This window comes from Pipistrellus kuhlii, unplaced genomic scaffold, assembly GCF_014108245.1.
Source record: "Pipistrellus kuhlii isolate mPipKuh1 unplaced genomic scaffold, mPipKuh1.p scaffold_m20_p_51, whole genome shotgun sequence".
NCBI lineage: Eukaryota > Metazoa > Chordata > Mammalia > Chiroptera > Vespertilionidae > Pipistrellus > Pipistrellus kuhlii.
In genome coordinates, this window is record NW_023425553.1 from 1,927,062 (window position 1) to 1,941,875 (window position 14,814).

General features: G+C 43.6%; 1 protein-coding gene across 2 annotated transcripts in view; it reads right to left on the reverse strand.

The window, feature by feature from the left end:
* KLF8 (Kruppel like factor 8) overlaps positions 1-8,143 on the reverse strand; it is a 70,558-nt gene extending 62,415 nt beyond the window's left edge. The window contains exon 1 of one of the 2 annotated variants that reach the window (XM_036415773.2): positions 7,492-8,143. Coding sequence is in view for 1 of the 2 variants with exons in the window: in XM_045573495.1 (XP_045429451.1) it covers positions 5,597-5,609 (13 nt within the window). In the remaining variant the exon portion in view is untranslated. Of the gene's footprint in view, positions 1-5,596; positions 5,850-7,491 lie in introns of those variants that run through there. The other variant, XM_045573495.1, reaches the window with a different exon arrangement.
* Positions 8,144-14,814: the final 6,671 nt, after the last annotated feature.

The following is a 14,814-nucleotide window of genomic DNA, read 5'->3' on the forward strand; positions in this document are numbered from 1 at the left end:
GCCACTTGGATATTTATAACATCATTCGAGGGCCATACGAAATGATCCACTTAAGAATTAGCCTGCTATATTTGGTCAAACGTTTAATTAAGTCGCCCCTTAATGACTTGGCAGGGCCAGACCAAATGATTTTGTGGGCCTTATACAGTCTGCAGGGCAGACATTCCCTACCCGTTTTACGTGAAAAATTCCACTTGTATATACCGGTAATGAAACCAAATTTTAGAAAACATGGTCACTAGAAAGCTTATCGGTGGCCTCCATGTGGTTTGTGGACCCCTGAATTGTGACCTCGATCAGCAAACTTCCTGTCTCACCTGCTATTTCCTTACTTCCTAAATCTTTCATCTATTACTGTATTTTTCATGTATATCCATTTGTGCATTGTATTACCCTGATATTTGGGCCCACCTTGAGCTATTTCCTTTTGGTCTTGCTGACTAGCTCACTAAACATATAATGATTAAAAATGTGGATTGCAAAAGCCCAACTATCTGATCAAATTCAAGTTCTGCTGATTATTAGCAGAATTTTCCCAGTTTCCTAGATTTGAAGATCTATAGTTTCTCCGTCTATCAAATGGAAATAAAAATCCAGTGCTTAGAGTAGAACCTGTCACACTTGTTATTGTTCTTTTTTGTCGTTCTTATGAATAGTGTTTGAATGTCTGACTAGCAGCCATACTATTACTCTGGCCTCCCAGAAAGTACAGATCTCACCCTTTCCCCCTGATTGCAATGACTCTTGGGGTTCAATGAGCACTCAGGTTTGTGTCTACCTTCTGGCCCCAGAAATGTTTCTGGTCTCTGAGGAATGACACGGTGCTAAAGATGTCTCTGGTTTATTTAGCACATGAAGCAGCTGTTTATGTAATCCCTAAGGTTTTTTAAAGTAAAGAATGACTTTTGGGGAACGTGCTCTTAATACTGTGCCTATAAAAAACAGAGACTCCTTTATTTATAGTTGTGTCCTGATTCTGTCTACCTTTCCAGTCTTTTTTTCCTGCCACTGACCCAGAACACCGTTATGCTCACTATTTCCAAAATACACCACCTCTCCGGAACCTCCATTCAGTCACACATGATGTTCCTTCTATTGCGTCCTTACTTTCGCTACTTGCCTGGAAAACTCAGATTTATCTTTCAAGACTCAAGCATTACTGCTCTGGCAAGTCCTCTCTGACTCCTTGACTCCCAGGGTCACCCACATCTTTCCTGCTCATGTTAATGATTTGCTTACTTGTCAGTTTCCAAATCCCTCCCTCCTTGAATTGATTCAGCCTTCCTGTAATCTTCAGTGTCTTTAGCAACAAAATGAGTAAAATCCTATGATGAATCTACCTGCGAAACATGCAAAGGGCTTAACATGTGAACAAATACTACTTGTGTGATAGAACTTTGTCTCCCAGCTGAGTTCAAGGGCAAGGTTGAGGTCTTATATCTTTGTATCCCCAGCCTGTGGCACAGAGCTGGCCACATATAGAGTTCTCAGGGCATGTATGTTGAAAAAGCAAATAAGATGAATGAAGGAATGTTGCTTCTCCCTTTCAAAGCTATCTGCCTTATAGATGTGGAAATGGTCAATGTATAGTCAGCTTTAAATAAACCAAAGCTACAGATCGCATTCCGCTACAGCAGGGGAAAAAACAAACAACCAACAACAACAACAAAAAAAACAACAAAACACAAAATCTAAACACCTCTGAATATTTTCTGCTCTACTACCATGCCATCACTGACAAGCAAAAGTGCCCCCAGCCGAAAGAGGTTTGGCTCAATGGATAGAGCGTCGATCTGCGGACTGAAAGGTCCCAGGTTCGATTCCGGTCAAGAGCATGTAGTACCTTGGTTGCGGGCACGTCCCCAGTAGGGGTGGTATAAGAGGCAGCTGATTGATGATTCTCTCTCATTGATGCTTCTAACTCTCTCTCCCTCTCTCTTCCTCTCTGTAAAAAATCAATAAAATATATTTTTTTAAAAAGTGCCCCCAACTCAGGGAACAACTTTCCAAAGAATATAATATGGTCCATCGGAGCATCAGGTAACACAAGCTAGATAATAACATTCTTTGAAACCTGGCAGTTTCCCTGAGACACTATAGAGGGAGAATAGTGGCATTCCTGGTTTTCCAGCAGCTGATTTTGCCCCACCTATATTATCACCAAAAGTAGAGTTATCTAACCTCATCCCTTCCCTAGCCCTAGTCCATTTCCCTCTAGGCCCACATTGTATTGATTCTGTCTTTGGCTATATGATTCTTTCTGCTTAGAATGTCCTTTCCCTTCCATTCTGACTATCCAAATCCTACCTATATTCTTGAACAAGTTGCTTGATTTTTTTAAACTTACGAATTGTTTATTTCTGGGATTCCCCCTCTCCCTTTTATTGAATTTATTGGGGTGGCACCGGTTAACAAAAATCATAGTTTCAGGTGCACGATTCCACAACTGCAGCCACTGTGGAGAGCAGTATGGAGGCTCCTCAAAAAAATTAAAAATGGAACTGCCTTATGACTCACTGATTCCACTTCTGGGAATTTATCTGAAGAAACCCGAAACACTAATACAATACAAAAGAATATATGCACCCCCAGGATCATTGTAGCATTATTTGCAATAGCTTGATTTTTCTGTGCCCCGATTTCCCTTACTGGAAAATGGGGGAAATAATAGTATATAGTGGATAGGATTGTTTTGTTATATGAATAGATACATGTAAAGTGTAGATAGAGGGCTGAGCACACAGTAGGTATTCAGTACATGTTAATTATATACTATATATTAGGGGGAATGTTTGGCTGGGTGAGAGAATCCAAGAAGAAAAAGAAATTGAAGACGAGAGAAGAAAGCTGTTGGAACAATTTATCAATAGAAGGTATGGGAGAGAATGGATCTTCTTCTACTTACTGTGTGACCTTCGGGAAAGTACTTTCCTTTTCTGTGTCGAAATTTCCTTGCTATAAAATGGAGACGACAATAGTGCCTACCTCACAGCATTATTGTGAGGACTAAATAAAATGAAACATACTTCCCCATTAGGAAGGACTTGGGGAGAATAGCTTAAAAGAAATCTTGAGGGCAAAAAGACGGAAAGGTTTTTTTTGTTTTTTTTTTTTAAGTTCCAAGTGAATACTTTTCACAATTTTATGATGGAGTAAACTGTTGTGAAGTTTTCTTTAAAAGCTTAAATATTTTTCTAGTGCTAATAAATTTATTGTGATTTTTTTATTTTTATTTTTTTATTATTTTTTTTAATATATTTTATTGATTTTGTACAGAGAGGAAGGGAGAGGGAGAGAGAGTCAGAAACATCGATGAGAGAGAATCATCGATCAGCTGCCTCTTGCACACCCCGCACTGGGGATATGCCCGCAACCAAGGTACATGCCCTTGACCGGAATAGAACCCGGGACCTTTCAGTCCGCAAGCCGATGCTCTATCCACTGAGCCAAACCGGTCTGGGCTATTGTGATTTTTTTAAATTAAAGTGCATTGAAGAGGCTTTTTATAATGAAATAGTTTCAAATGTGTATGAAACCTTTCCCAGGTAATTGTATGATACAACAATGGTTAGTATGAAATTAAATTGTATCAGTTGACATGAATACAGCAATAAGCTCACTCTGTTTTACCTTAATAAAAAAAAAATGGAAGAAAAAAAAAGAAAAAGATTCTATATAGCTCTGGCCAGTTTGGCTCAGTGGATAGAGTGTCGGCCTGCAGAATGAAGGGTCCCGGGTTTGATTCCGATCAAGGGCACCTACCTTGGTTGCAGGAGGCAACCTATTGATGTGTTTCTCTCACATCAATATTTCTCTCTGTCTTTCCCTCTCTGTTCCACTCTCTCTAAAAATTGATGGAAGAATATTCTCGGGTGAGGATTAAAAAAAGAAAGAAAGAAACATGCTATCTAAAGCATAAAAACATAAACCATATTGATATTTCAGAGTAGGATTTTAAGTAAAATAATTGTTGATTACTTATTTTCTTTAAAAATGGCTTTTACTCCCACTTCCAGGAATATATCCTAAGAATCCTGAAACACCAATCAGAAAGGATATATGCACCCCTATGGTCACAGCAGCACTATTTACAACAGCTAGATCTGGAAACAGCCCAAGTGCCCATTGGAAGATGAGTGGATAAAAAAGCTGTGGTACATTTACACCATAGAACGCTACACAGCTGTAAAAAGAAGGGTCTCTTACCCTATGAGACAGCATGGAGGGACCTGGAGATGCTAAGCAAAATCAGCCAGTCAGAGAAAGACAAGTATCACATCACATGATCTCACTCATATGTGGAATTTGATGAACAAAATAGATCCAGAGACAGAGAAGGATGGAAGAGACCAAGGATTCTCAGAGGGAAGGCAGAGGTGAGGCTGGGGGGGGGGGGGTTGATTAACCAAAGAACTTGTATGCATAACCATGGACACAGACAATAGGGTGGTGAAGGTCTGAGAGGGTGGGTCAATGGGAAAACGAAAGGTGGACATCTATAATATTTTCAACAATAAAGGTTTTTTAAATGGCTTTCACTCGGTATAAAAATCAAAATCTTAGTAAAGTCCTATATGATCAGGCCCTCTATGTCCCTCTGACCACATGTCCTACCACTCTCTTCCTCTCCACTCCAGTGATACTCAGTAGATAAGAGCGTTTGCCTGCCGACTGAAGGGTCCCGGATTCCATTCCCTGAACACATCAAGCCTTTGCACATTCTCTTTTGTGTGTCTAATACCCCATTTCCTCAGGTATTACGGCTAGCTCACTCCATTTAGGTATATTTTTAAATATCACCGAATAAGAGAAATTTTGTTTAACTGCCCTATAGTAAATATATCTCCGCAACCCCAAATGCCTTCTATTCTTTTTCCCACCTTATCCCCATCCCACAAATACCTTTATTGTTTATTGGCTTTCCCCTCCACCAACACACCCTCATTAGATGACATTCCCTAAGTTTGTGCAGTGATGACACAGAATGGATTCCGACTAAGTATTTGTTCAATGAATTAATTAAAGAACATCATACCACAATGCACCTTGTGTTGATAGCTTTGCTTATCACAGCGCCTCGTCCTCAAAGGCTGAGCAACAACTAGGAAAGAACTCATACCAAAGTAAACGTACGGGCACGCTGGTCTAGTCTAGGCAAGAATAGCCTAGGTCACCAGATACGGGCATCTGAGAAGGGAACTTGAAGGTCCAAATTACTTCTACTTCTACTCTCTACCACAGAGAAAGCACAAAGTACCCTTTTTACAAGTATCCCCCCTGAAACCTCTTTGCCTCCAAACAGATAGAAATTCGCCGCAATCCCAGGAAGCAGAATGAATGACAGCAAACAATTTCCGTCGCTCTGGGGAAGCCACTAGAAGTCCTTGGAAAGGATTTCTATTGCTTGCCTGTGAGTCGTTAGTGGGTTCACAAACCTTTCATTGTCCTAGGAAGGAAATAACCATATTTCAGCAGTGGTATTTTATGAGAGCTCCGAACTGCCTAGCTCCCATATTCTCCAACTAGAAAGTGTCCCAGAGGAAAACAAGCCAATAGGAACACAAAGGGCCAATCAAACATGAAAATGGAAGCATACCTGTTCCTAACATAGTCCATGCATACCAACTGCAGGAGGTTGGGTATGGCACCAACACATAGTTGCTTCTCCACCCTCCATGCAAGGGTGTGGATAGCAGACTTCAGTGGGTGTGACATGTACAAGTGGTTCTTGGCTCTGCGTCAAGACTGTTCTCCCACTGACGAAAGTAAGGAAGAGTGCCAGTTGAATTTATGTTTCCTTTGTTTATAGGAGCCCATAGGCCAGTGACTTTAGGGGGAAATACCTCTAAGCGAGGCTTTCTTTCTTCTTCTTTTTTTTTAATCTGAATCCAGTGGACTCAATGATATGACCGCCCACAATGAGATCGCTTTGCGGGTTGGAAAGTCAATGCAGGAGAGAGGGGATGGAGGAAGGTGCTTTACTGAAATGTTGCCTAGGAACCCAGAACTAACACATGCCCTTGATGGGAGTTGGCACTGGGATGCAATGAAACCCAACACATGAAAGAAGGGAGGGGCTCTGTGACTTGCATTTAATACCAGAGACAGCTGAACTGGTCGACTGCAGAGCCCTGGGAGCTGTGGCATTCCATCCGCCGAGCAGAAACTTTCAGAGTGAAATGCTAGCCCTACAGCCTCAAACAACATGTTTTCATCTCTTTCACCTGTGGGGTAGCATTAGGCCCCACCCAATCCTGCCACTCTCCCTAAGCAGAGAGATGAGACAACATGGAAGAGATGTCACTGGTCCATCCGACACCTTCAACCAAGTCTCCACCACGCGGATTCTTTATTTAACATCAGAGGGGAGCTGGTGAAGCCCTTCTCCCCAACTCAGTCCTCCTGACTGGACATGGACGTGGGAATGGCAGGTCATCCAAGGTGGCCTTTGCTTCCTTGTGGAAGCATACCATCCTTGGCCTTTTGCATGCCATTTAGCCTTGAGTTCTTATCTCCTCCAGCTGCCTCTCCCAGCTATCTGCGCTTGGGCATATGAATGCCTCGTGCTTAAGGAAAGGCAATAAATGGGAACCACTGGAACTTTCAAGGGATGGATGCTTGGTAAATGTTAGAATCAAATTCAACATCCATCCCCATATCCTAAGAAGGAACCTTGGCCACCCATCTGCTAAGAAAGGAGTCAGGGACACCACTCTACATGGTCTTGACATATTAACAGACAGCGCTCAGCAGTGGGATCAGCCCCAGGCACTGAATGTAGCATTCAAGAAATATGTGTAGAATGAATTCTTGTTTTCTCAAGTCATCTGCACTGCCATGGCACCTCCTAGGAAACAGAACATTTTTCCATCCACCTAAAACTGCTAATTGACTGCAGTTAACTAATGCAACTTAAGGGTTTGCAGGCTGATCATCAGCTGGGTATTAGAACCAACTTTGGAGGTTGGTATGGGGGAGAAAAAGCCCTCCTTCCCATGCCAATATCCCCCAAACTCATAGTGTCACAGCGAGGCGAGTCCCTGCCGTCCTTCTCGAAATTGAATTTCCAATACAGATTTCCCTCAGTTGAACGAGTGCACTGTCCCTTTAAGAAGCCAGGCAAGATGGAGCCCTCCCAACTCACAGCTAGAGGCTTTAAGCAACCTGATAAGGATGCTGGAGTGTGACAAAAAGAAAGAACTCCTGGAGAGGGTAAGTCGAGGCTCCGATGATCCAAGGGGCCATCGAGGCACCAAACCATACAAACATCCAACTCCGAGCGCGCCTATGCCACGGGGTGGCAGCTCCCCTAGCGCCACCCCTCCTCCCCTTCCCTCCCTTTCTTACCCCACCCTGCTCCACCCTCAGGATCCTCCTTGAAAGAGTCTCCTTCTATAAGGTGGCTCCTTCGCCGCCCAGCGGAGACCCCAGGGAGGGGGGGCAAAAGGAAGGGGGGGAAAGGGGTAGGTAGGCAAAATGAAAGGGACTTACTTTTGGATTCTGCGCCTCCGGAGGCATCCTCTCCTCCCAGCCTGGGGCCAGGGCCAACGGACGGGGCGGGGCTGGGGTTGAGCTGATGGACTCGGGGTCCTCACTCCCTCGTACTGCAAACCTAGTTCAGTGGAGGGTTAGAGGTAACGGGCACCGATCAGGGCCGGTGGACACACTCGATTTGAATGCTCTCCAAAGGAGACAGAAGGCTTGGGGAGACTTGACCGCGGGTGGGAGTGGAGGTGAGCTCGAAAGCCCTCCTTTTCCTCCCTTTCGGACTAGCTCTCCCCGCCCGGCATTAAGCGATAATCAGGGGCAATGGTTTTCTTTTTTCTTCCTTTTGGTTTCTCCCAGCTGCCGGTCCCAGACCCCACCCAGCGGCTCCACCCCATCCACTGCTACACATTCTGTCAATCACCAGCCCCTTTAAAGCTGCATCGCACAACTTGGGTTTTCGGCCGTCTTTGGCGGGCACACCGAATGCGGGGGCTCCTGGCCTCGCCTGCAATGCCTCTGACCTTTCTGCCGAGTTTAGGAAGGCCGGCCTTAGTTGCTAGTGGAGGGTTCCCCTCCCCCTCTGCCCCGAAGCTTTCACAGTCCGCTCCACCCAAAGTCCTTCCGGGCCGGCCAGGCCACGCCATGCTCTACCCCCTTCTATTTTCTTTACTTTGTTTCTGGTCAAAAAAAAAAAGAAAGAAAGGGGGGGAAAAGCGGTTCCTTAGGCTCCAGATAGCCGAGAAAGTTTGTGCAGCGCCCTCTCTGGCGCCGCCCACTTCCTTACAGTTTCTGGACTGAAGTGGCTCCAGCAGATCCCCTGTCTCTGGGGCCTCTTGGTTTGGCCTGACTCGGTATATTCAAGTCTTCTCTAAATCTCATCTGTGTGAAGGCTCCACATTTCGGACCAGAATAGGGGAAGAGAGAGGGAGGATTCCCAGAAATGTGCTTCAAGCCTCGAACTCACCCAAAACAGCAGCCCCACCCCACCCTCACTGCCCACATAAGCACAGAAGGGTCTTGACGTGCCATCCACACCTAGAGGAACTCCAGATGACCCGTCAGAAACCACATGCAATACCATTCTCCATTCCAGTGCATGATAAAATACCTGGTTGCTCAGGGCAACAATCACTGAGCCATCCTCAACATCTGACTCTTTGAGAAATCCTGGTGGCTCTATCTTAAAAATCAGAATCTGGCCGCTTATCACCATTGCTGCTGCCACCACCCTGGCCCCACCACCATTTTTACATCCAGCCCCTGCCTACCTCTTGGACTTGACTTATAAAAAAGCCTTGTTCACTCTCTATTAGCCATGCTGATCTTTAAAAAACAAACACATTTTATTGATTATTTTTACAGAGTGGAAGGGAGAGGGATAGAGAACTAGAAACATCAACCAGCTGCCTCCTGAACATCTCACACTGGGGATGTGCTCACAACCAAGGTACATGCCCTTGACCGGAATCGAACCGGGACCTTTCGATCCACAGACCGACACTCTATCCACTGAGCCAAACCCATTAGGGCCACACTGGTCTTTTTGTTCCAATATGCTCTGTCTGACCTCAGGGCCTTTGCACTTTCTTTTATTTCTATCTATGGTGGGCTGCTATATTGTTTCAATCTCAGGGAAGTTTTCCCTGACCACCCAAATTAAAGTAAGTCCCATGGCTCAGGTACTCTCTGTGACCTTATCCCATTTTGTTTTTTAACACAACACTGATCACAATCTAAAACATTCCCACATGGTTGTTTGCTTCTGTGGTAAAGTCCCTCCCACTAGAGCATAAGCTCAGTAAGAGCAGAGACTCCATCTGTTTTTCCCTGCTCTAAACTCAGAACACTGCCACATAGTAGGGGCTCAGTTAATATTTGTGGAAAGAATGATGGAAGGTGATATCTTCTAGGATATATCTGGGGGTTATCACTTTTTATTAAATATCCTATATAATAAGAGAGGAATATGCTAGTTATCTGTTACGCCCTGAGGTGTAAGGACCAACCACGTAACATCTGGATCACGGATCTGCAGGAGGGTGGGGCAGTGAGCTACAAGTGTGCCAGAGAGCTACAGGAGGGGGCAGGGCAGCGAGATATGAGGAGGGGAGGGGGAGAAAGGGGCGGGGGGAGCTACAGGAGGGTGGCAGCGACCTACTGGCACAAGGATTCGTGCGCAGGGATATATATATATATATATATATATATATATATATATATATATATGTTGATTTCAGAAAGGAAGGTACAAAGGAGAGAGAGAGGAACATCAATGATGAGAGGGAATCATTGATCATCTGCCTCCTGTACATCCTACTTCCCTTGTGGGGATCGAGCCCACTACCCAGGCATGTGTCCTAACTGGAAATCAACACTTAACCACTGAGCTACACCAGCTGGGCTGTTTCCACACCTTCTTGCTGTCATACATAGAAGGGTGTGTCCACCACATACTACCCCCAGATGACCTGGCCTCCTCACAATAATTCCTCAGTTTTTTAAATGCCATGGTGGCAACCACAAAGACATGTTAACAAGCCACCCTGAAGGTCAGCCCAGGTGCTGGGCATTTCCTTCAGGTGTGCTACACTTCCTTTGGGGACTGCCTGTTCTTTTTTTATTATTGATTTTTTACAGAGAGGAAGAGAGAGGGATAGAGAGTTAGAAACATTGATGACAGAATCATTGATCAGCTGCCTCCTGCACACCCCCTACTGGGGATGTGCCCGCAACCAACGTGCATGCCCTTTACCGGAATCAAACCCGGGACCTTTCAGTCCACAGGCCCACGCTCTATCCACTGAGCCAAACCGGTTCGACCTGCCTGTTCTTATACAACCACTGAGCAACACTGGCCAGACTAGGTGTTATCACTTTAACAAGAATCAAACCAAAAAAGAAGGCAGCAAAGAGAGACACATCTATATAATGAATCACTGGCCCCATCTATTCTCCCTTAGAACATCCATCTGGATACCTTGTCCGTAAGCTGAGTTAGCAATGGTAGTATTTGGAAAAGCGACCCCATAGCAATGAACCTTTATATTGGCTTTTAGGGTTTGCAGTTCATTGCTAGTGGTTGGCTTAAATGTCCTTGGTTTTGTCAAGCAGTGCTAGGGAACATAGTTGTTGAGGACCTGGTCATCTGAACTCAGGGCATCTTTGTCTCTAGATGTGTTTCTTACTTTGGAGTCCGAACATCTACCTATGCTCTGTCTTACCTCCAAGAATGCATTAACTAATTTGATTCTCACAACTTCCCTATGAAGTAGGTATTATTATTATTATCCTCACTAGTGTCCCGGTGCATGGATTCGTGCACATTGAAAGGAAATTAATTAGAAGAAATATTTTAATATTGCTATTCGCCCTTTCTCTACAATGGAAGTATCAATCAAATTCACAGTCAACAGTGACAAATCAAAACACACACGTGCAATTGGCTCCAGCAAGAGCTTTATATGTATCGCACATGCACAAGTCAACTTAGCCTTTTATATATATGGCCCCTCAGCCCACCTGGGAAAGGGGCTACCTGCTGCCACCCACTCCCGGTTCCCTGTCCCAGCCCGGGGGCCTGGCCCCAATCAGGTGATCGGGACCTGCTGGCCAGGGAAAGTTACCAAGAGGCTGGCTAGCAGGCCCCATCAGCAATCAGGGCCTGCGGGCTGGGGGGCAGCTCCTGTGTTGAATATCTGCCCCCTGGTGGTCAGTGTGTGTCATAATGACCAGTCATTCTGTCCTAACAGTCACTTAGGCATATATATTAGGTCTAGTAATAATTAATGTCGTTTTCTAATACCTTTTTTAAATCGAATTTATTTAAACAATACAACAAAATTTAATCAACAATATAGTTGCCGTTGTTTTCTACTACTTGTGCCCAACGCTCAGGAAGCATTTTAATCCCTCTGTTGTAAAATTCTTGTGATTTTGATGCAAAAAATTCGGTCAATGCATTTTTAAAAAAAATATATTTTATTGATTTTGTACAGAGAGGAAGTGAGAGAGATAGAGAGTTAGAAACATCAATGAGAGAGAGTCATCGATCAGCTGCCTCTTGCACACCCCCTACTGGGGATATGCCCGCAACCGAGGTACATGCCCTTGACCGGAATCGAACCCGGGACCCTTCAGTCCCCAAGCCAATGCTCTATCCATTGAGCCAAACTGGTTTAGGCCGGTCAATGCATTTTTGAGGCATTCTTCATTATTAAATTTTTTTCCAAGAAGAAAGTTTTGCAAAGAATGAAACAAATGGTAATCGGAAGGGGCAATATCAGGAGAATATGCAGGTTGAGGGAGAACTTCCCATTCCAACTGGCGCAGTTTTTCAGCAGTGATTCTTGCAGTATGCGGTCGTGCGTTATCGTGGTGAAGAATTACGCTCTTCTGATTAATCAGCGCGGGTTCTTTTTCTCTTAAAGCTTGGGCTAACCTTTCCAATTGGGCACTATACACTGCACTTGTAATGGTTTGGTTAGATGGTAAAAGTTCATAATGAAGAATTCCTTTAAAATTCCACCAAACACACAACATCACTTTTTTCGCATGCAAGTCAGGTTTTGGCGTGGGCTGCGGAGCCTCATTTTTGTCCAACCATTGAGGCCGCCTTTTCAAATTAACATACAGCACCCATTCTTCATCTCTGGTAACAATTTGCTCTAGAAACGGCAAACGGTTTTGACGAGAGAGGAGCGAACTACAAATTGTGACTTTTTGATTACGGTTGTTGTCGGTCAACTCATGAGGAACCCATTTTCCAAACTTTTGGACTTTGCCAAGTGCACGCAATTGATTGGAAATTGTTTTTTGTGAACAATTTAAAGTTGTCGCAAGCTCTTGTTGGGTAATTTGAGGATTTTGCACCAAAAGAGCTTGAAGAGCTTCTTGATCAAAATTGGACACACGGCCTCGACCACTCTTGTCATCTAATGAAAAATTTCCCTCGCGAAATTTCTCAAACCAACGCTGGCATTTTCTGGCGCTAACTGCATCTTGACCAAGAGCACTACAAATGTTTTTTGCAGCCTCACTTGCTTTTCTTCCTAATTGGAACTCGTAAAGCATGCAGTGCCGAATATGCTCTTCATCCGCCATCTTCTTAGCCCTAGTTTTGCAACAAAAACCAAACCAAACACAAACTTTTTCAAGCAAAACTTGTTAATTGCACTTCACACGTTCTGTAGATACCACGTGTTTGAAGGTTATGTCAATACAAGTCAATGCCAAGCAAGATTTTAAACGAATGTTTAAAAACGACATTAATTATTACTAGACCCGAGATATACATATATATATATATATATATATATATATATATATATATATATATATATATATATAATACAGATGAGAAGACAAAAGCCCAAGGAGCTAGAATGACTTGCCAAAAATCACCTCCTTAGGAAATGATAAAGCTGGGATTTGAACCCAGGTAGTACAGCTCCAGATAGAAACATTTCCCACTACAGTGTGTTTCCTAAAGGAAATTGATGTTCTGTCGTGACACTGGGAAGAGCAGACACTCCATTTTGTTGGATGTTATTGGGTTAAAGATGAAGGGAAGCAGCTGTAATTAGGGACATTTGTTACCTAAAGCTAGAAGTGTGGTTTGAGCAGTTCTGTAAGCAATGACCTTGATACAAGTCATATGAAACAGTCACTTCCCTTTTCTAATGGAAGGATCAGGGCTGTTTAGCCTCAAGAAGAGAAAACTCCGGAGGATAACCATCCTGTCTTTAAGTCTATCTTAAGCTGACATTGACATGTCCTTGATTATTTATCCATTGTGTATTCTAACTCAGCTGTCTGCCTGATCATAAAACCTACTCAGCTTGGCCAAATTCTCTGGACTTCTGGCCACGTATGACAGATAACTCTTACTAGGTTGCTACCAATACCTGAGCATGATATCATGGGGAAATTTGAAATATACCATGGCTATGTTCTCAGCACAGTGCTGAGCACCGTGGAACATAGGCAGAGAAAAGTCCCACAGAATTAAAGGTCAGACATTTCCTGTAACCCACTACTACCACTTATTTGCTGCGTGACTGTATGTAAGACTGCATGCAAGGGTCTCATATTTCCCATTGTACAGTGAGGTTGAATCAATGGTTATCAAAGGCTCCTTCTAGCTCAGTCTCTGTTGATTAGCTTATTGATGTCAGAAAGTTCTTATGACAGGAAAAGGCTTGGGATATTAATAATGCATTCCCTTAATCTTATTCCTCTTGATTAGATTTTAGGAGACATCACACAGGATGTAGTATATTTCCAATGAACAAGAATTGACCTTCTTTGGAAGGGATTTACCATAGGTGGTTCTGTAATGGCCATGTCTGATGTCTGTGATATGTAAGCCTTCCCTATTGATGATAAAAACTAATTCCAGGGGAAGATCCCTGACCCAACTGAGACAATCAATTTCTCTCTCCCAAGAACATGGCATTTTGAATGGAAATAGTTTGGGGTGATAAGAGATGGGGGTGGATCACATTAAAGCTGGAGAGAAGATCCATAAATTTCTCTTGAATCCAGTGCTGACCTTTTTACTGCCCTTACTTGAGTCAACACTTCCCTTAACTCAGATGTCCCACTATATATTTTTTAAAATATATTTTATTGATTTTTTACAGAGAGGAAGAGAGAGGGATAGAGAGTTAGAAACATCAATGAGAGAGAATCATCGATCAGCTGCCTCTTGCACACCTCCTACTGGGGATGTGCCCCCAACCAAGGTACATGCCCTTGTCCAGAATTGAACCTGGGACCTTTCAGTCCACAGGCTGATGCTCTATCCACTGAGCCAAACCGGTCAGGGCCCACTATATTTTTTATTTATCTTTATTGTGGAGAGTATTACAGATGTCCCTCCTTTATTCCCATTGTCCCCTTTCTCCCAGTTCCTGCTCTGCCCCAGGCCCTTAGCACTATCCTTTCAATAAATTCTCTATTTCTCTAACTTTTTAAAAACTTTTATTACTTATGCTAGCCAGAGTCTACTTCCTGTTTACTGCTATATAATTGTCACTTGCCTGTCAAAAATTGATATTCAATAATTTTCATAACAGGTATTTTTTTTCTAATGTTTTGATTGCTTTTTAGAGAGAGAGGAAGGAAGAAGGGAAGAGAGAGAAACATAGAAGAAGGAAAGAGAGATAGAAACATAGATGAGAAACACTGATCAGCTGCCTCCTGCACACACCCCCCCCTACTGGGGATCTAGCCCACAACTAGTTCATGTGCCCTGGCTGGGAATGGAACCGGGACCTCCTGAATCATAGGTCAATGCTCAACCACTGAGCCACACCAGCCATGCCT